The sequence below is a fragment of the Nansenia antarctica genome (assembly GCF_963989245.1).
Source record: "Nansenia antarctica genome assembly, chromosome: 1".
Lineage (NCBI taxonomy): Eukaryota > Metazoa > Chordata > Actinopteri > Argentiniformes > Microstomatidae > Nansenia > Nansenia antarctica.
In genome coordinates, this window is record NC_137674.1 from 31,577,506 (window position 1) to 31,597,174 (window position 19,669).

Below are 19,669 nucleotides of genomic sequence, written 5' to 3' on the forward strand. Positions count from 1 at the left end.
TCACACACACATTCACACACCAATGGCGGCAAGCTACCATGCAAGGCGCCGGGCTGCATTGGGAGCAATTAGGGGTTCTGTGTCTTGCCCAAGGACACCTCAACATGAAAATCCATGTACTAATACAGTGTAGAAGAATAACTTTGAAAAAGTGTTATTTTAACTGTCTTCTCTCTCTCTCTCTCTCTCTCTCTCTCTCTCTCTCTCTCTCTCTCTCTCTCTCTCTCTCTCTCTCTCTCTCTCTCTCTCTCTCTCTCTCTCTCTCTCTCTCTTTCTTTCCTCTCAGTACGGAGATGTTTTGAATGTCCTCATATCAGCGAAGAAGAAAGGAAGCGCTGTGGTAGAATTCGCGACCGTCAGAGCAGCTGTAAGTAACTACCCCCCCAATTCAGCGGCTTTCCTAAGTGAAATGCACCGACTCTTGACTTACTACATGTGTTTCTTGTTGGGGGTGGAATCGTCTCAGAAAATGTGTCTCATCGTCCCCCCAAGCTTAAGGGCCAGGGATTTTTCATATCCACGTATATTTAGATATATCCCTCTCGGCCTCTGGGGACACTCTCTCCCCTTCTCCGTGTCGGCCGATTGAAACCAGGGGAACCCAGCTCGCTTCTTGCGGCCTCATTGTTCCGACTGTCTGGGTCCTCTGGCCCTTTGTTGTTGTGGTGCTGTTTTGTTGTGGTGCTCTGGTGCGTGTGTGGTTCCCCTCAGAAGAACATGTCTGCCTTCCCCCCCCCCACCCCCTGGGGGACCCTGGGCTCGGGGCCCTGTCTCTGTCTGCACATCTCAGGGTCTCTCCGTGCTGCTTGGGGGGTTGGGGTAGCTGAAGTTCACCCCACATAACGTACACACGCGTGTGTGTGTGTTTGTGTGTGTGCGCCTGTACGTGTGTGTGTGTGTGTGTGTGTGTGTGTGTGCCTGTGCGTGTGTGTGTGTGTTTGTGTTTGCGTGCGTGTTTGTGCGTGTGTGTGCGCGTGTGTGCGTGTGTGTGTGTGTGTGTGTGTTTCAAATTAAAAATGCCAACCAGACACAGACGCACATACACAAACACAGGGCTTGGGTGAAAGACATAATGCACTCCATGAAACTGATTCTCTGGTGCCGTTGCTGCGGGCGGTGGCCTGAGAAGAGAGAGACTGCCCTGTCAGCAGATGAATGAATGAATGAATGAATGAATGGTCTTTATTGTCATTAATACAGTACAGGTACCATACAACGAAATTTAGGAGGGGGGGCTCCCCTGGTGCTTGGAAAAAAAGAATTACTAAAAACAAGAGCGGAAAAGAGCTGGTTTACATAAATAAAGGCTATATACACTCTCCACTATACTATACTACTATACTATACAAATAAAACACTGTGCTGTACTCTATGCTATAAATATCCTAACATTTCCTATCTCTGAACCTTATGTACACAAGGGTTGTCATATTGCACATGGTATTATTGCACAGATCCCCGCCACTGAACGGTTCTGTTTCCCCTAACGCAGGACCTGGCGTACAAGAACGAGACGGGCCTGACAGGAAACCCGTTGAAGATCTCGTGGCTCGAGGGACAGCCCGAAGTCGTCGTTATACCCGTGTCGCAGGGTCTCCACACCGTCGGCCATTTTACACCTGTACAGGTAGGGTGCTAACCTCGAAAACACTCAACACACCAGCAAGGCCAACCTCTCCCCCCCCCCCCCCCCCCCCCCCCTCTGTTTGAAAGCACTTAGCCTTAATTCTCCTTTTTCTACCCCTGAACTGTAATGTCAGCTCTGTGTTACAAGATATCCCCATGTCGACGGCTTCCAATTCAAACATAATTTCCTCAAACACCGATCCCGCAAAAGAGTGGTATGTAAACTTCGGGGGGTTTTTATAATTTTCGTGCGGCCGTATCGGCGCAGCCAATATCGCCCCGCTACAAGCCTCTTGCACTCTACCCGTCTGGCCCAGAACAACGTGTTTGGTTAAATGGGCTTAGGTTTGTTTGCCTTGGAGTGGGTTGTGTGTCGGAGGGCCCGGCGCTGGCCCGAGCCCGTCTCTCATTAAAGGGCCTGACCCGGGAGACCCATGGAATGCTGCTGCTCTCTCCATCAGAACCACACGCCAACCTGAGGGGAACCAGCGTGCCGTAATAGCCGGCTGGCACGGGAGGCTGCTCTCCTACGGTCCCAGAGAGATGCCCAGTCTGACTGCGTGTGTGTGTGTGTGTGTGTGTGTGTATGTGTGTGTGAGAGTGTGCCTGGCAGCTTCGTGCTGCTCAAATCGTCTGTTCTTTTTTGATCTCTCTCTCTCACTCACACGCACGCACACACACACACACACGCATAAACACACAGACACAGACTCTCACACACACGCTCACGCGTACACACACACACACACACACACGTACACACACGTACACACACACACACACACACACACACACACACTCTCTCTCTTTCACACACATACACACACACACACACACACACACACACACACACACACACACACACACACACACACACTCTCACTCACACACACACACACACACAAACTCTCTCTCTCACACACACACACACACACACACACAAACTCTCTCTCTCACACACACACACACACACACACACACACACACACACACACACACACACTCACACCAAAAAAGGCCTCCAGCACATCTAGGAAACGTAAGGAGAAAGAGGGATCTCTGCCTGGTTGACAGGTAGAGGAGGGGTCATTTGTCTCTAGTCAGAGGAGCACGGCTGAGAACAGCGATGTGTGGTCTTGTCATGGCCTCTTCATACAGTGTAGTCTGCTGTCAGGATTTGGTTCTGTTTCTGTTTCAAGAGCTAGGCGTAACTGACACAAATGTGACTATTTACTTTCATAGAAAATGAGAGTGGACTGTGCGCTTGCTTCAGCTTTCTACGCTGCTAGAGCAAAAGTCAAAACCAGTTAGGCTAGCCTCTCGTAGAAATAAACGGTGTTTTTTTTTATTTCAGGCAAAACCCCCCCCAAAGAAACCTAAAAAGATAGCTTCTTTGAATAAGAAGTGCATTTGAACAACAGGTTATAAGGAAAAAAATACAGAATATCAACATATATTAGTGTATTGCCCAAATGTCAGAAAATATCAAGATTTTATTTTTTAAGCCATATCGCCCAGCCCTGCTGTCCAGTATATCTGATCTTTGTATTATTGCAGATCGGATCAGACCCGTATCACTCTCCACAGAGCTGCTGGTGAACTGAGTTTCACCTTTGAACCCTCCCCCTCCCAGTGACTCAGGCCCCTGGTCAGGGTTAGCATGCCACGCTACGCTCACAGCTCGCGCTCTGGGACTTGTCAGAGTAATACGTTTTAATGTTATTATGTTAACCGGTTTTGCCTTACAGATATCCGACGCAGATTGCTTCATCTCGAGCTTCGGCCGAGTTTTTCGGGGGAAGAGAATGAAAACAAGATTATAGTGGTGTAATTTTCGCATTAGCCCTCGGTGAGAGCGAGGCCTGTTTAAAGAGGCCCATACGACATAATAAGTGGGGGGGGGGGATTCAGTGGGTATTTGTAATATTGTCCCACATCTGGCCTGGGGTCAGTGGAGATTGGGGGGAGAACGAGGGACGGCGAAGGCAGCCTTGGAGGTCTTGAGGACCGTCCAGATTCTGGAACGTTCTTGCACCGTCTAACCCTCTCTCTGACACCAGCTGCGATCGCAGAGGAGCAGCAGAGCTACAGCAGAGCTAGAGCAGGGCCAGCTTCTTTAACCTCGCCAACCTCCCGCCTCCCCCCCCCCCTCCCCCACCACGCTGGAGGACTCAGCCTAGCCCCCGGGCCTCCGGCACAGCAGGGAGCCCTGGGACACGCATGACTTCAACCCACGACTCTGTTTAATAAGAGTGTCCAGTTTCGCTGGTCTGTGACATGCTGCAGTCCCTCTGAGGCTCCCACGGTAGACCCCCCCCCCTGTATTACAGACATCTCAGTGAACTGTAGCAGAGTTGGACAGGGGGCTAACAACTGTCCAGGGAGATATGTGGACACGAAGAGCCAACGAATGCAGTACTGGGTGGTTATTTAACTCTCAGTGCTATAGGCTCTCTCTCTCTACCGAAGGCCCAAATGGGTGTGGTGGTCAAGTATTGGCCCAGGGAAGGAACACCATGCAGCAACGACTGACATGTTCAAGGGGTTCTGGTTCCATTCACTGTTTCATCCTCTCTCTGGTTATTTGTGTTGAGAATGTAGAGGCCCGGTCCAGGCCAAGGTAGCCTGACCCAAGGCCTGTTTTAGAATTGCTCCCCGTGCACCACACTAGTTTAAATCCCTCGTATTTAGATAGGATTTAGTTTCACCTCCTGAGGTACATTTACATTTTAGACATTTAGCAGACGCCTTTATCCAAAGGGACTTATAACAAGAACATTTAAGTGAATCAAGTAAGTGAGTCATCTCTACATCAGTAGTCATGAGAAACCATGATAAGAAAACAAATCTATGGCAGTCACACAATGCTAGAAGAAGGAAGAATTCCTTTTTATTTATTTTTTAATTTGTATTTACAGTAGAGAAACTGTACAGGGGGTTAGTGGGGATGGAGAGGTCTTTAGGAGGGAGGGACAGTCAAGATGTAGAAGAGATGGGTTTTCAGTCTACAGCAGAAGATAGGTAGTGACTCTACGGAGTCTGTGGTGAGAAGCTTGTTCCACCAGTGGTGAGAAGCTCGTTCCAGGACAGTGAAAAGCTGTGACTGCATAGCGCAACTGCGACATCCATGTAGAGGTGGAGGTGCCAGGCAGCCAGCCAAGGTGGAAGTGCAAAGTGATCGGACAGGGGTTAGGGAGCTGACTGTTGCTTGCAAGTAGGGAGGGGCTGTTCCCTTTGCTGCCTGGTACACCAGCGAGCACCAGGGTCTTGAATCTGATGCAAGCTGCTACCAGGAGCTGCTACCAGGAGACAGTGAAGGGTGCGAAGGAGGGGGGTGACATGGGAGAATTTGGGGAGATTGAACACCAGACGAGCGGCAGAATTCTGCAGGAGCTGCAGAGGTCTGATGGCGGACGCGGGGAGCCCGGCCAGCAGTGCGTTGCAGTAGTCAAGGCGGGAGATCACAAATGTTTAGACCAAAGGTTGTGCTGCTTCTCTCGTGAGAAACGGACGAATACACATGATGCTGTAGAGGAAGAATATGCTGACGCTGTGCTGTGGTTGTCAAGGATCACCCCGAGATTCTTGGCTATCACGGTAGAGAAGGTCACGGGTTGAGCTCTCCAGTGTGATGGAGAAGTCTTGGAGAGGGCAGGCATTCCCAGGGAGGAAGAGCAGCTCGGTCTTGTTAAAGTCGAGCTTTGTTTCGTATCGCTGCCCCGTGCCATAATAAATCCTCGTAATGGGAGATTGCGAAATGAGTAGGTCTATGAAATATGCGTACGGTAGTAAATCACTCTCTCTGAGGGAAGAGAGCTGACGGCCTAAACAAACACGGGCAGTCTTTGACGTTGATGTTTGATGTAGTTGAAGATTTATCCAGCAGCCCTGGGATCCGCGCAGCCAGCTATGTGTCTCCTTCAGACATTCTGAATTATGTCGTCTGTCGAAACGAAAGCCAAGACTGTCGTGGCTCCGTACAGGCAGTAACACACAGTTGAACTGTTGTGTGTGATGCTCATGGCGGTCTGTGCGTGTGTGAGACGGGGGTCTGTGAGGCTTCATCAGGGTGGCGGTGTTGTTTTGTTCCCCGGAGAGATCTCTCTCAACATCTGCTGTCTGACTGCAGGGACGCAGACACACCGACAATTCTCTAGGACGAATAAATCAACTCTTACCTCCCACAATTCTCATATCGTACGCATTAACCCCTCTGTAGGCCTTGCGTCCTATCTCCCTCCCTCCCTCCTGATCCGAACCTGTAATGTGAACATAATCTCTGGACGCAAGACAGTCCTACAAACATTGTGTCCGTTTTTATCGTTTTTATAGATCATGTATTTTTCTGTCGATGCAGATCTAACTTTGTGCCTCATACAACTCTGCTTAAGTCATCACCGGGCCTGTCACGACATTGGATGTACCAGATGTAGCGTGTCAGCTATTCTGGGATCGTTCCATCGTAGCAGTTTGTTTCTGCCGAAAAATGTGCAAGCTCACCTAAAATAGCCCCCGAGTCTGGGATAGGATGAGTTGAGGTCCGGGAAGTTGGCAGCTGCAGTGACTGGACGCTTTCCGGAGGAAGATAAGAGACTTCTAGGGTTCTGCTCTTCCTGGAAAGACCATTTAGCCATGAAAGGAACCAGCACAACAGATTGGTTAATTGACATCTGTTGCCTGGTGTTATCTGTATGAATTGATTCAGAGCTGAGTTTAGCTTGGATGGGGAACAGAGAGGGGAGGTGGTGAGATAGTTCTGCTTTTCTAGACAGGAGGTCTGGCAGCCGTGGATATCTGCCTATCAGTCTTCTCGATGGGATAGTTGAAAGGACAGACGCCACAGGGGTCTCTGTGTGAACTTTTCCGTCTTTTTCTGACTCTGGCTCCTTTCCTCTCTGACACAGACTCGATGGAAGTCGACGTTCCCCTACATACGGTTATCTTTCAGCTACATACAGTTATAGTTTTTTGTTTGCAACGTTGGTTTTGTATTTGTTCAGATCTCATGTGCTTAATTTAATCACTTGTATGCTGAACTCTTTTGTTCCCCCGAGGTCTTAGTTAAGACGCCGTCCTGTACCATCGATACCCTGTCATGTGAAGCAGTGATCTGCAGTGAGTTACCTTGGCCCTAAGCTTGTCTTTAAATCCAAAATAAACGGGTAACCGGGTAGCTCTGTAATGTGTCCTGACATTATGAAGCGTTCCATAAACAATATCGGTTTCATAAACGGACCCCTCACGTTGCAAACCCCTGCGAAACCATGTTGCATATTTTCAGTAGCGTTGGGTTGCACTGCCAGATGCAATTACAATAGGAATGAATCAGTTATCAAAACAATATTTTCTGAAACATTTTTTTAACAAATTGAAAAAATCTAGATGTAGAAAAAAGCCACCCCTCTTTTGTGAGATGGCAGGCTTTTGTGGTATTCTGTATGATAGCAAGTTTGGAATTTGGTGGAAAAGTGGTACCAGATGGGATGGAGGGAGGGGGGGGGGGTACCTCACGGTTCAGAATGTTTGGCCGGTTTGGCCAGCGCCGAGATAATTTGTCTTCCAATTACAGCCTTTGTTCTCTGATCAGCCGTGTGAGTTTGGGCGCTTGTTGAGAATAACTTTGTGACTCCTCGTGCGGAGTAGCCTGGTGCAGACAATGGGATGTCAATCTCTGTGTGTGTGTGTGTGTGTGTGTGTGTGTGTGTGTGTGTGTGTGGGTGTGGGTGTGGGTGTGGGTGTGGGTGTGGGTTTGTGTGTCTGTGATCACGCACATACCATTGTCTGCAGACTATTGTGCTCTTGGGAGAAGGAGGCAGCATTCCTCTTATAATATATAATATATTCCATTTAGCTGACACTTTTATCCAAAGCGACTTACATTGCAGGGAGTGCATACGTTTTCAGTATATACGTATGGTCCCAGCAGGAATCAAACCCACCAACCTAAGCGTTGTTAGCACCATGCTCTACCAACTGAGCTGCAGAGGACCACTCTTATCTCTGCTGTGGGGTTATCATGGGTTATCATGGGTTATCATGGGCGGGCATTCACTTGTTCCTGGGCACTGGCTATGAGGGGTGGCTACGGAGCTTGGTAGAATATGCAAGGTGGACTTGGGTGAAAAGTTAAATATTGTGAAGCACTTTGTGACGCAATAGTTTTCGTAAAAAAAAAACTAAAGAAAAGGAAAAAAAGGTCTGTACTGTCCAAATGTGATTTTAATTTAGGAGAAGCCTTGTGAGACTTTGATTAGACAAGAACAGGAAGTCAAGAATGCTTAGGGACCATATATACTGTAGTAAAACATGTGCGCGCACACTCACTACAATCTAACTCGCTTTGGATAAAAGCGTCAGCTAAATGGCATATAATATTATTATTATTATTATTATTATAGTCCTCCTCCCCTCTCCCTTTGACAGCTAAATCCCTGGGAGTATCACCCAAGGTAAAGTCCATTATAACCGCCTAGCTTGATCTCCTCCTTATCTAGGCCAGGTAGAGTGTAATGGCCGCACCCTGGACTGAAGAGGCTATTGAGGCAGCCTGGCCTATTGAGGTCTGACCTCATGGTCAAACCTCTTTATGATGCAGGTGTGCTCGACACTCTGTTCATGATTAACCATCCAGGTCTTCCTTCAGGCTTCAGTTCATTGCAACAATACCTTGACCCTGTTTCTTTAAAAAAAACTAAACCCTACTGAATGGAATGTGTGGAGTGCTGTGTGTAAAAGTATCTCTTGATTTGGGCTCACGAGTCTGTGTCTAACATGAAAGTGTGCGCTAGCTTTTTCCTCACGTATAGTCCACAGCTGTAATTCCTCGCGGAGGCAGCGAGGTGCAGTGTGACAGACAGGGCTTATTGCCTGCCTTGATGGCGGGCTCATGACTCTTAGAAAACCAAACAAATGTCAGTCTGTCAGTCCGTGTAAACTGTAGAATAACACAAGCCATCTAAAATGTTGACGAGCAATTCTATCCCGAAACCGCCGATCATGGAATTTGACTTCCCCAGTAAAAAAAATAAAAAAATAAAAAAAAAACAAATTTACAATACATACTTCTCTGAAAGGGGTTTCACAATAATATTCTATTCTCATAATAAAATATACAGTAAAAAAAGACATTACGACTTGTTTTCAGAAAGATGCACGAAAAAGATAAACAACATCTACCCAAAACACAGTATTGTGCTCTATTGGGGTTTGGTCCCAACACATTGTGTGCTAACATTGCCCGCGACATCTGCTCGCAGCGGGGACACTCTCGCGGCTCGTGAAGTTAGCAGCCTGAGGGAGCGCAGGAATGCGACTGCTCCTAGTGTTGCACCATCGCCTCTCTGACGGCCCCCCGCTGAGCTGCGGGCTGTGGTGGGGGTACTGTGGCTCTCTCCTGGCTCCCTTGGCAGGTGGGTGAGGGGGGCCATGGGTGGGTGGGAGAGACGGGGGACGGGGGACGGGAATGGGGGGCACTGCGGCCAGGGGGTGGGGGTGGTGGGGGTTCCGGGAAGGAAGGGTGGGGTGGGGGGGGTCAAGCCCTGTTTGTTCAGCAGGTAGTGTTTAAACCCTCATCAGGAGCCACGCTGGTAATAGATGGCTCTGGTCCCTCCCTCAGCCTCCACCACGGCCCCCCCTCACCCCCCCCCCCCCCCCCCCACCCAGCACATGTGGAAGTATCGCATTACCCCGCTCGCTTGCCTTCCCTCGACCCACCCCCCCTCACGCGCCACTCGCTAGAGCGAGGGACTACTCTCCGATTTACAGCTAAGAAAACAGCGCTGGAGGAGTGGGAGTTTGGGGGGGCTCGGCCTCGGGTTGGGTTGCCCCCCGCCACCACTGACACGGCTTTATTGGAAGCAGAGCTAAGTGTTTGTTTTCACGGTGTTGTTGGGGAAGAGAGACGGGGGGTACCTTCGTGCACCTTCCTACGGGGGCCTCTAAGATGCGTGCGGAGGAGAAATTGCCCCAATCCCGCCCCCCCCCCCCCCCCCACCCACACGCACTGGGGGGAAGGCAAGGACTCCCAATGCCAAGACGTCACAGCCCAGAGGACCTTGAAAGCTAGCCACTAGTGTTTTCTTTCCTTATACACAACACTTGCCCCCTTTTTAAGGCTTAACGATCACATTGAGAGGTCTTTAGGAAAGAACTCTGTGTTTTAAACAGGAAAAAAAAAAGGAGGAAAACCAGCCGAAACTGAAAATGCCCACTTTACTTTTTCAAGGACTTGAGATGATAAAAAAAAAAAAGGAAGAAAAAAAAGACGTTGAATTATTAACTAGACTCTATGACATATTATCTAATTCTGCAACAGGTAATTCTAGAAGAACATTAACTATGGCCCATAGATCTTATGTGCTAACCCTTCACAGGGGAAGAATTAGAGCGTTAACCCTTTAACATCATGATACATTAGACACTCATTCTATTATCATAGACACAACAGATGGCTAAAGGACATTGGAAAAAAAGGACACACTTAATGCGCTAAAATATTTCTTATGATAATCTGCCGTAGATGAACGAGCTAGATCCAACTCAAATGAAGGGATAGATAAATAAACTGAAAGCAGAGGTCACATGATGAAATCCTCACATGAAATGAAAGAGGTTTTCTTTCTCTCTCTCCACAGACTATCACGGTACTCCTCTTTTGTCTCTGTCACACAGCAGGTTTCACGTGCAAGGCCGTAATGTGGCCGCAGTCCGCTAATCCAAAGGAAAGACATTACATCCACATGATAGTTCAACCGTTCCGGTCTTGTCCGGGTCAGGAATCACATAAATATATCTTTTGTGTATTAGCTGTTCAATCGTCAGTCAGCGGGAGGGGTATCTTTCCGGGGGGGGGGAGGGCGGGGGGGATCTTTCCGGGTGGGATTCCTCCCGTCACATTCCATGACGTCAATGAACTTAACTAAGTCTCCACGTTTTTTCCCGGGGGGGGGGGCTCTCCATGACCTGCAGCCCTTACTGGGGGGGGGTTAGCGCCTCTCCATGACCTGCAGCACGTCCTCCAGGATGGACGGCCCCAGGTCCAGGCTGAAGAAGGAGAAGGTGTTGTCCAGCTCGTCCTCCAGCTGCTGTGCGGCGTCCTCCGGGCAGGTCAGGGTGGAGTCCCCGTCCTCCCTGCCCGAGCTCAGGCTGCCCCCGCCAGGACTGTGCCTGTAGCTGTGGCCCCCCGTGGGGCTCACGCTGGGGCTAGCGCCGGGGCTAACGCTGGCCCTGCGGTAGCCCAGCTCGTCCCCGTCCCCGTCCCTGTCCCTGTCCCCGTCCCTGTGTCCGTCCCCGTCCCCGTCCTCGCTGTCCAGCAGGGGGAGGGAGCTGCACTTCTGCCTCCTCTGGGCGGAGCTCTGGCGCGGCCTGGTGGTCCAGGGCTCCGGGCTCCCCACGCTCCCCGGGCTCTCGGCCTCGTCCAGGTTGAGGCGGGGGGGCTTGGGCGGCGGGGAGCAGGCCATGAAGAGGTTCTGTTCGCTCTGGGAGCTCTGCAGCAGCAGGCCGTGGCCGTTCTTCAGGAAGGAGAGGTCGCCGAAACTGTCGCCGTGCGCCTCGCCGCCGATGTGGGACACGTGGCGGAAGTCGGCCAGCGGGAGGCTGATCATGTTGACGGACGTCACCGGCCGGGGCCTCCGCGTCCTGCCGGGCCAGCGGACGGCGAGGGGCTTGCGGGGGAGAGACGCGCTCAGCGGCATCGTTGCCGGGTCGAGGTTGAGATGACCTTCGAGTCGAGATGTCGATGTCGACTTTAACTTCTCAGCACGGGAGTCGGAATGAGGCGGAACCTAAAGACAGCAGCATGCCATCTTCAAGAGAAACACTGTTTTGGGAAAAGGTGGGAAACAAAGCAAGAGAAGACATGTTAAAAGGATTAGTCTTGAAGGTTTGGTTCAGTCAAGTGAAGGTGATTTCTCATCAATAACACATCGTAAATCTCTTCTTGTTTTGTTTTTTTTTCGCGACTTTCATCTCGCCACGGTACAGTTTACGGGATGTGCAATATTTGTTTCCTCGGGTTTCCAACACCAGATGTGTCCCTTGGGTCAAGGCTGAAGTGAAAAAGCAGCTATTGTTTAGAAAATGCACCTGCTCTGCGCTCGCTTGTGAATTAATACGATCCGTCATCATTTGGCTCCCGGGCGATGTTCCAACATGTGCTTTGAAGTTTTTGATTCCAAATGTTTACTTTTCAAATCCCCGCTATTTCCCATAAACGCCGGTGTGGTCCGCTAAATGTGCACCATGGAAAGGCTTCAGCTTGCTTGTGACTTCCAGTAAGAATGCACCAAGTATGCACATTCTGGAAACCCTATATTGTATATTTGTATGAAATATTGCTTTCCTTTTTCTGTAATCGCTTTTGGGGAAATCGAGGCTTTACTCCTACTTCCTAATCAAGATGAATTCGATGTCTGGGAATGTGGCGCAGCATGGTGTGTTGAGAGAGGAAACACAGTTACTGGTTGATAACAGTTTCTTTTGTTGATGAATGCATGCGCTAATCTTCTGTCTGTCATCTACAGATCTTCTGTGGTCTTTTCATCTCTGTTGCCTGGTCTACAGAGTTCCTGTTAATCTGTAGGAGCTGCCTGAGCTCAGATTCCATAACTAATGACTTGTTATGATATAAGAGATGTGTGACAATACCTGAATTGTAGCGATTGTTATGTAGTCCTATGTTGTATTTAATGGGATCTCGTGTTTTATGGGAATATGGCTATCCTGTGGTCTGCTGTGAATGGTGACACTGTCAGCAGGTCTATTAGATCTCAGAGCACTTTGTACATTGATATACAGTATGAATCATAACCTTATCTGAATGGTCTTTATTGTCATTGCTATAGTACAGGTACCAAACAACGACATTTAGGAGGGGTGGCTCCCCTGGTGCTAGGAAACAAAAACAAAACAAAAACAAAAACAAGAAGGGAAGGAGCTGGTTTACATAAATAAAGGCTATGTACACTATCCACTATACTATACTGTACAGATAGACGACTAGGGTTGTCATATTGCACATAGTGTTATTGCACATTCATTTAAAGTGTCGCAGTTTGCAGGCTTGAAATGTACATATTTGTGCCTCAGCACTACACCTGATTTTTTCAGTCCAGCAGTCTATCTGATCTGAAGACAATGACCCTTCAACAGAAACAGTCAAATCAAAGCTAATGCTTTGGAAAGATATAGAATTGAGCATAAGAATATGATAAAACTAGCATTATTTATAGAATTGAGCATAAGAATATGATAAAACTAGCATTATTTATAGAATTGAGCATAAGAATATGATAAAACTAGCATTATTTATAGAATTGAGCATAAGAATATGATAAAACATTATTTATAGATTTGTCTATTTCCCAATGACATAATGTAAGTTAAAAAAAAGAGCAAGAGTCCAAGATTGAATTCAGCGCACCTTCCCCTAGTTCAGTATGACTCCAGTAATGTGGTGTTTCGTGAGTTAGTAATCATTTTATGAAGTAACAAAGGTCTCGGTTCATCATCTCTGGCATGTGAGATGCACCATGTCAGTGGTCTCCGTGTTTTAACGGTCTCCTAACAGCTTTGCCCAGATTAGATCTGCCTTCGTGACTTGAAACACTCACTCTTTAAATGTGTAAGGCACTACGGCAAACATGGTTTGTTGGCCCGTAAAGGTTTTATCGGCACTTTACTAGCAGCGGGAGATGGGAGAGTGTGGACACAACAGCATTCCTTTCCAAACATGTAAGTTGGACGAAGGAGGAGTGTTAGAATTTCAGTGGTGAGGATCATGTTAAGGAAACGCTTCGCCTCCAAGTCAGAATTAAAGAAGCCCAGTAAAAAAACTATGTTGCCAAGACTTCACAGTTCCTAAACAGCACACGCACGCACACACACACACACACACACACACACACACACACACACACACACAGACACACAGACACACACACACACACACACACACACACACAACCTACTGGAACACCTTAAGAGAAAAACGTCCAAAACGAATTGGCTCCTTGTCCGAACGAAGGTGCCTGAAGTCTGTGATTTACGAGACTTGGCATTCTTCTCTTTTTTTCAATCAATGATTTTGATAGATTTAAATCGCACAAAGGGATAGAATAATAGTATAATAGATCTGTTTAGGGCTTACCTGTAAGTGCTGTGTGTGTGTGTGTACGCAAGGCGTCTGTATCCCACACAAACACGTCTGTCTCTCTCTCTCTCTGTGTCAGGAAGCCAGGCTGTGGCTGATACCTGCAGCCTCTGACACAATCTCTCCTGACATGATGGGGCTTGTCGAGCTGCACAGGTAGACACAGAGGGAACAACCCTGAAGGGTGAGAAAGAAAGAGAAAGAGAGAGAAAAAAGAGAGGAGCCTCTGTCCTCAGATAAGAATGAAACTAAACTCCCATGTCCATTCAGCAGTCATATACAGAGAGTATCCTCCCAGTAGCGCTGTGCAGTCCACTCCAGGTGTGCTGCTGTTGAAAGCCTCTGTCGCGTCTCTGAGTACCCAGGTCAACTCACTCTGTGACAGGTGGAGTTGGTTTGTTTCTCTCTCTCCCTCCCTCCCTCCACTTTACCTAGTGGCATAGAGTGTGTTTGCCCTCTGATGATGTCACCCCGCCTGTCTGTGAATGGTGTGATGTGGCAGAAACCGTTGATTCGTGGGCGTCAAGCCTGTTGTGCTGCTGCACCTGAGGTGAGTTGTCACCCTCACGGATCTGCTGTCTGCCTGCCTGCCTGCCTCCCTGTCTGCTGAATGACAGAACTGGATGAATCACAGGGTCTGTGTGTTTCAGGGGGCAAATAGCGTGTCTGTGTGTGTGTGTGTGTGTGTATCTGTGTTTGTGTGTGTATCTATGTTTGTGTGTGTGTGTTCCTGTGTGTGTGTTTTAGAGTGTGGGGGGGGGGGCGGTGACTACCCTCTGGGGCGGGGGGGGTTAAGCTAACCGATCACTAATCTCCATGTCATTGTCTCTACTCTGCTGGTTTCCTGTGCTCCGTAAGCTCCTCTAACCCTAACCCCCCCGCCCCAACCCCCAGCGAGGCCAGGCAGGCAGGCAGGCAGGCAGGCAGGCAGGCAGGGCATTCTGGCTGACTGGAGGCCAATAGGTCTGTGCTGTAATCGGATGAAGCCATTGACTCACACACAGACATGTATGTGCAGGCCGGCTGGATTGCATAACGCTGATAACCTGTTGCCGTTCCAATTTCCCACGCCCCCTAGTAACCCTGGTAACGTCCTCTCCCTACCCGCTGGAATGTTGTAGGAATACTCCACTATGTTGTGAAGACGGATGAACTTCGTTACGAATTATGTGTCTTTTCTAAAATGACACGTGACGATGGCTGATCATGGTTGGTTTGTGGTTCGTGTTTGTACACTGTCTTGTCGATGTTGCGAATATGGATGGACTCCTCTGAATTGAATCAGAATCAAGTGTATTGTTACATCCCGTTATACAAGTATAAGAGAGTAAAATATCTTAGGTTCTTTCGACGTCGCAGCAGCAATTGGCGTTACCGATTGTGTGTCTTTTCTAAATGACATACGATGGCTGACGAGGGCTTGCGGTTGGTGTTTGTATGCTGTGTTGTTGATGCTATTGACAGACCCATAACCACAGTACATTGATAGCCCCACAGCTTGGTCTCGAGGTCTAAGCCCTTCCTTCTTCTAGCATAGCGAGTGTTGAGGTCTCAACCCTTCCTTCTTCTAGCATAGCGAGTGTTGAGGTCTCAACCCTTCCTTCTTCTAGCATAGCGAGTGTTGAGTTGTTTTCTTATGACGACTGACGTATAGATGATCCACTTACTTTTAGACAAATGTACTTGTTGTAAATCGATTTGGATAAAAGCGTCTGCTAGCCTAAATGTCAAACATTTTAAAATCACATCTATAGCAGTGACAAGATTTCCTAGTGGATAAGGTCAAGTAGAGGACTGTAAGCACTGTCTCTGCAGATGTCTTTGCTTGTCCTACTACTATTATCCCACAATGGGAATAATAATAATAATAATAATAATAATAATAATAATATATTGTATTTATGGGCGCCTTTCAAGGCTCTCAAGGACACCTTACAAGACAGACCTTTTTTTTCTCTCTCTTTTATACGTGTATGCTTTTTAAGCTCCTTTGGAGCCGATAACTGTATACCCGTTTTAAAAACGTGTCAAATAAATTCAGGCTGAAGTATCAGGCTGAAGTAGCACCGGACACTGTGTACCCCACAACCTCCATAAATTGTTAAGCACCGTGTGTGTGTGTGTGTGTGTGTGTGTGTGTCTGTGTGTGTCCCTGTGTGTGTGTGTCCCTGTGTGTGTGTATTAGAGTATTGTTCAGCCACTTGTATTGCAATTTTGCTCAATTTTACACTGTTTATTTTCACTCTTGTTTGGATTTTATTTTGTGTTGTTGTTGTTGTTGTTGTTGTTGTTTTCATTATATTCTTATAAGTACCTTGTATTGCAATTTTGCACGAAAGGCGCTAGATAAATAAAAGCCTGATTTTGATTTGATTTGATTTGACAACCGGCATCTTCACAGAACATTCTGTCTGTTCCGAGGTCTCTGGGGTCAGACGTCCAGGGTGTGAGAGGCTCGCGGAGCAGACAGATTAATCTCCCTCTCCGGGATTACTCTCTCCATCAAACCCTTTCAAACGGGTCCAATAAATAACTGCCTGCCGTCCCCTCCCCATTCCACTGCACCAGAACAGGTCCGCTCCGACAGATGCAATTGCTCACGCAAATGAAATAACCGCATTATCATAACATTTATCCAAGACGGGGAACGGAGCATTTCAACAACTCTGACAATTCTACCATTTTGTGGACGTTTGCGCCCACCACCACCACCCTCACCACCCTCACTTCGCGGTGTTCTTGTTTTTTTGTGGTAGCCATGGTTTCACGCTAGCAATAAATCAAGAGATAGAACAGTGCGTTCTGTCTGTCGTATCGCAGCCCCCACAGGGCTTGCCTTTTGGCCAGGGGTCTGAGGTGGAGTGTGTGTGTGTGTGTTTGGCCAGGGGTCTGAGGTGGAGTGTGTGTGTTGGTATGCTGTACAAACTCTGGGGTGATTTGGTTGCTGCTTAGCTGGATGTGTGACTGCAGCTGCTTTCCTCTCTCAAATACGCCATTTAGCTTTTATTCCAAAGACTTACATTGCAGTGCGTGCATACACTTTTCCGTATATATGTGTCCCAGAAGGAATTGAACCCACACTCTAAGCGTTGTTAGCACAATGCTCTCCCAACTAAGCCACAGAGGACCACCTCTCCTCTCTCTCCTCTCCCCTCTCTCTCCCCCCTCCTCTCGTCTCCTCTCTCTCCCCTCTCCCCTCTCTCCCCTCCTCTCTCTACTCTCTCTCCCCTCTCCTCTCTCTCCCACCTCCTCTCGTCTCCTCTCTCTCCCCTCCCCCCTCTCTCTCCCCTCCTCTCTACTCTCTCTCCCCTCTCCTCTCTCTCCCCCCTCCTCTCGTCTCCTCTCTCTCCCCTCTCCCCTCTCTCTCCCCTCCTCTCTCTACTCTCTCTCCCCTCTCCTCTCTCCTCTCTCCTCTCCTCTCTCCCCTCTCCCCTCTCCTCTCTCCCCTCTCCTCTCTCTCCTCTCTCCCTTCTCTCCGGCCAGGGTTGGTGTTGTGGTCGGAAACCTAGGACACAGCCTGTCGTCGTTGTTGTTGTTGATGTTGTTGTTTTGTTGCTGGGAGAAAGTGGTTCCAGATACTGCTTAGACTGGCTCTAGGAGCCCAAATTGAGGCTTTTGTGGATATTCTTTCGGGCCTTTGTTGTGTGTTCCTGTCTTTGAGGCCCAAAGGCAGAGCAGCCTTTCCTTCCTTCCTTTTCCTTTTTTAGTTTTTTTAGTTTGAGTCTGACATTTTATATTCTCTCTCTCATGAAATATATCACAGTCCTGTCATGACAGAAAGGTTCAGACGTCGTTTTTCCCCCCCCCTCCTCCTCTGTCTGTCTGTCTGTTTGTCTCTGTGTGTAACGATGAGTCAGTGATGCGGCCGGTGGCAGGGCTCCCAGTGAAACTCACCTGTCTGACTGGGTTCTCTCTCTCAGGAGATGAGAACCGTTGGACCGGAAGACAAGTTACGTAACATGACTTAGCGCTTTGATGATAAATCTGTTGTAAAACAGTTGTTGACGGTCTGAAGTCTGCAGACTATTATAATGGGACAATTTGTTCCTTTTCAAATCTACAGTTCTAGGGCTGTTGTTGTGATTTTGATAATTACTATTATGACATGGCTTTCCCCCCTGTTTGATAACTGCAGAGTGTTGGCAGACGTGCTCTTGCGCTGGACGTGGGAGGTCAGGGAAGTCTGCGCAGGTTTGCCTTCATGTGTGTCCTGGCACCAAATTATTTGTAATTATTAAATGGAGGGTTTGATATTTGGATTTCTTTGAAGCCTGGAGTCGTGGAGTAAACAGTATGCGGAGGGTTGCATTCCTGTTGCAGTTTTTTTTCAGGCACGTTAAGCCGATAAGAAACCATTACACATGCAGGCATGAGCAGCGGTACACACAGCCACTCTCCTTGGGCCACACCAGAGTACACGCACACACGCACGCACGCACGCACACATGTTCACACACTCTCTCTCACACACGCGCACACACGCACACACACACACACACACACACACACACACACATGCGCACACACATGCGCACACGCACATGCACACACACACATGCGCACACACACACACACACACACACACACACACACACACACACACACACGCGCAAGGCAAGGCAAGTTTATTTGTATAGCACATTTCATACAACAGGGGCAATTCAAAGTGCTTTACATACATTATTTTAAAATACAGCAAGAGGAGCATGGTAAGAAAATAAAAATGTCAATGAATAAAAGCAAGAAGTGTGTTTAATCATAACTGGTGCAAAACATGAAGGCTTAAATTTAAGCTCTCACACACACTCTCACACACACACACACACACACACACACACACTCTCTCTCTGTACTCTTTCGAAACGTACACATCATTTAATTTGTGTATTTGTACTTTAACCTTCAGTCCACTGTTTTACTATTACCCAGACTCCCCTTGGCACGATCAGAGTGTAAGCTCAGCATTCTCACCAGCCCCCCACTGTTTGAATATGACATCTGTTGCAATCAGAGGTCTTTTCCCGGAAGGCCCTGAATGTGAAAGTCATAATTCTGGTATTACAAAGCTGTATTGTTGAATACTACATAGCTGAACAGCCCTCTCCCCCATCTCCCCATCATAGGAAGCCTGAGCACATCCATCATATAGAGAAACACCAGAGCACGGGGAGTTCACTTCTCTACCTCCATTTCTCTTTCATTTTGTTTATTTCCTTTTCTTTAAGGTTTTCCAAAGGCACTTTTCTCTGTCCAAGCGAGGAAAGAAATTCAGACCAATATCTCTGCCGTGTACCGGAGAGCTGTCACCAACACACTTCCTACACTGTGTTACAACCGCCTGCGTTCACCTTTACACGGACAGCCCATGAGCCACCTCGTGACCTGCGTTGTCTATACAGGGCTTAAGTACGGTGATCCATCACATTTGTTATTGTGTGATTTGGCGAAGTCAAAGCCCTGTCAGCCCTCCTTCACGACTTTGTTCTTGTCCATTGGCTGCTTTTCCCCCCGCCAAAAGGACCTTTCGTACCTAACCGTGTTCCTGTTTGTGGGTTTCCTGTCGGCACACTGGCTTTTCTTCAAAGAGAAAATGGAAGCTTTTTCGCTCCAGAAAGCCAGGTGTTCAGGAGTTAGGATGGTCTCTGATTGAGTCGGTTACATGTGCAGCCACACAGCCATGGAACACAGGTCTACTTCCTCTGTGTGTGACAAAAGTGTGAGGACGATAACAACAATAATAATAATAATAATAATAATACGTCATTTAGCTGACGATTTTTATCCAAAGCGACTTACATGCCAGTGACTCTGCGCACATTTCTCATTTCAGTGTATATATGGTCCCGGCAGGGAGTCGAACCCACGACCTAAGCGGATGCCGTGCTCGATCCGACG

The 19,669-nt window shown here is 48.1% G+C and overlaps 2 protein-coding genes across 3 annotated transcripts in view; one reads left to right on the forward strand and one right to left on the reverse strand.

The window, feature by feature from the left end:
• Positions 1 to 19,669, forward strand: part of dnajc17 (DnaJ (Hsp40) homolog, subfamily C, member 17) — a 49,608-nt gene that overhangs the window by 25,003 nt on the left and 4,936 nt on the right. For both annotated transcript variants that reach the window (XM_080533660.1, XM_080533661.1), the window contains exons 9-10: positions 287 to 367; positions 1,493 to 1,627. In XM_080533660.1, coding sequence (XP_080389786.1) covers positions 287 to 367; positions 1,493 to 1,627 — 216 coding nt within the window. The remainder of the gene's footprint in view (positions 1 to 286; positions 368 to 1,492; positions 1,628 to 19,669) is intronic.
• Positions 10,611 to 11,318, reverse strand: LOC308172029 (cdc42 effector protein 2; the record flags this gene model as incomplete). Its single annotated transcript, XM_080546939.1, has 2 exons — positions 10,611 to 10,929; positions 10,963 to 11,318. The coding sequence occupies 2 exons, from the start codon at positions 11,316 to 11,318 to the stop codon at positions 10,611 to 10,613; spliced, it is 675 nt and encodes a 224-aa protein (XP_080403065.1).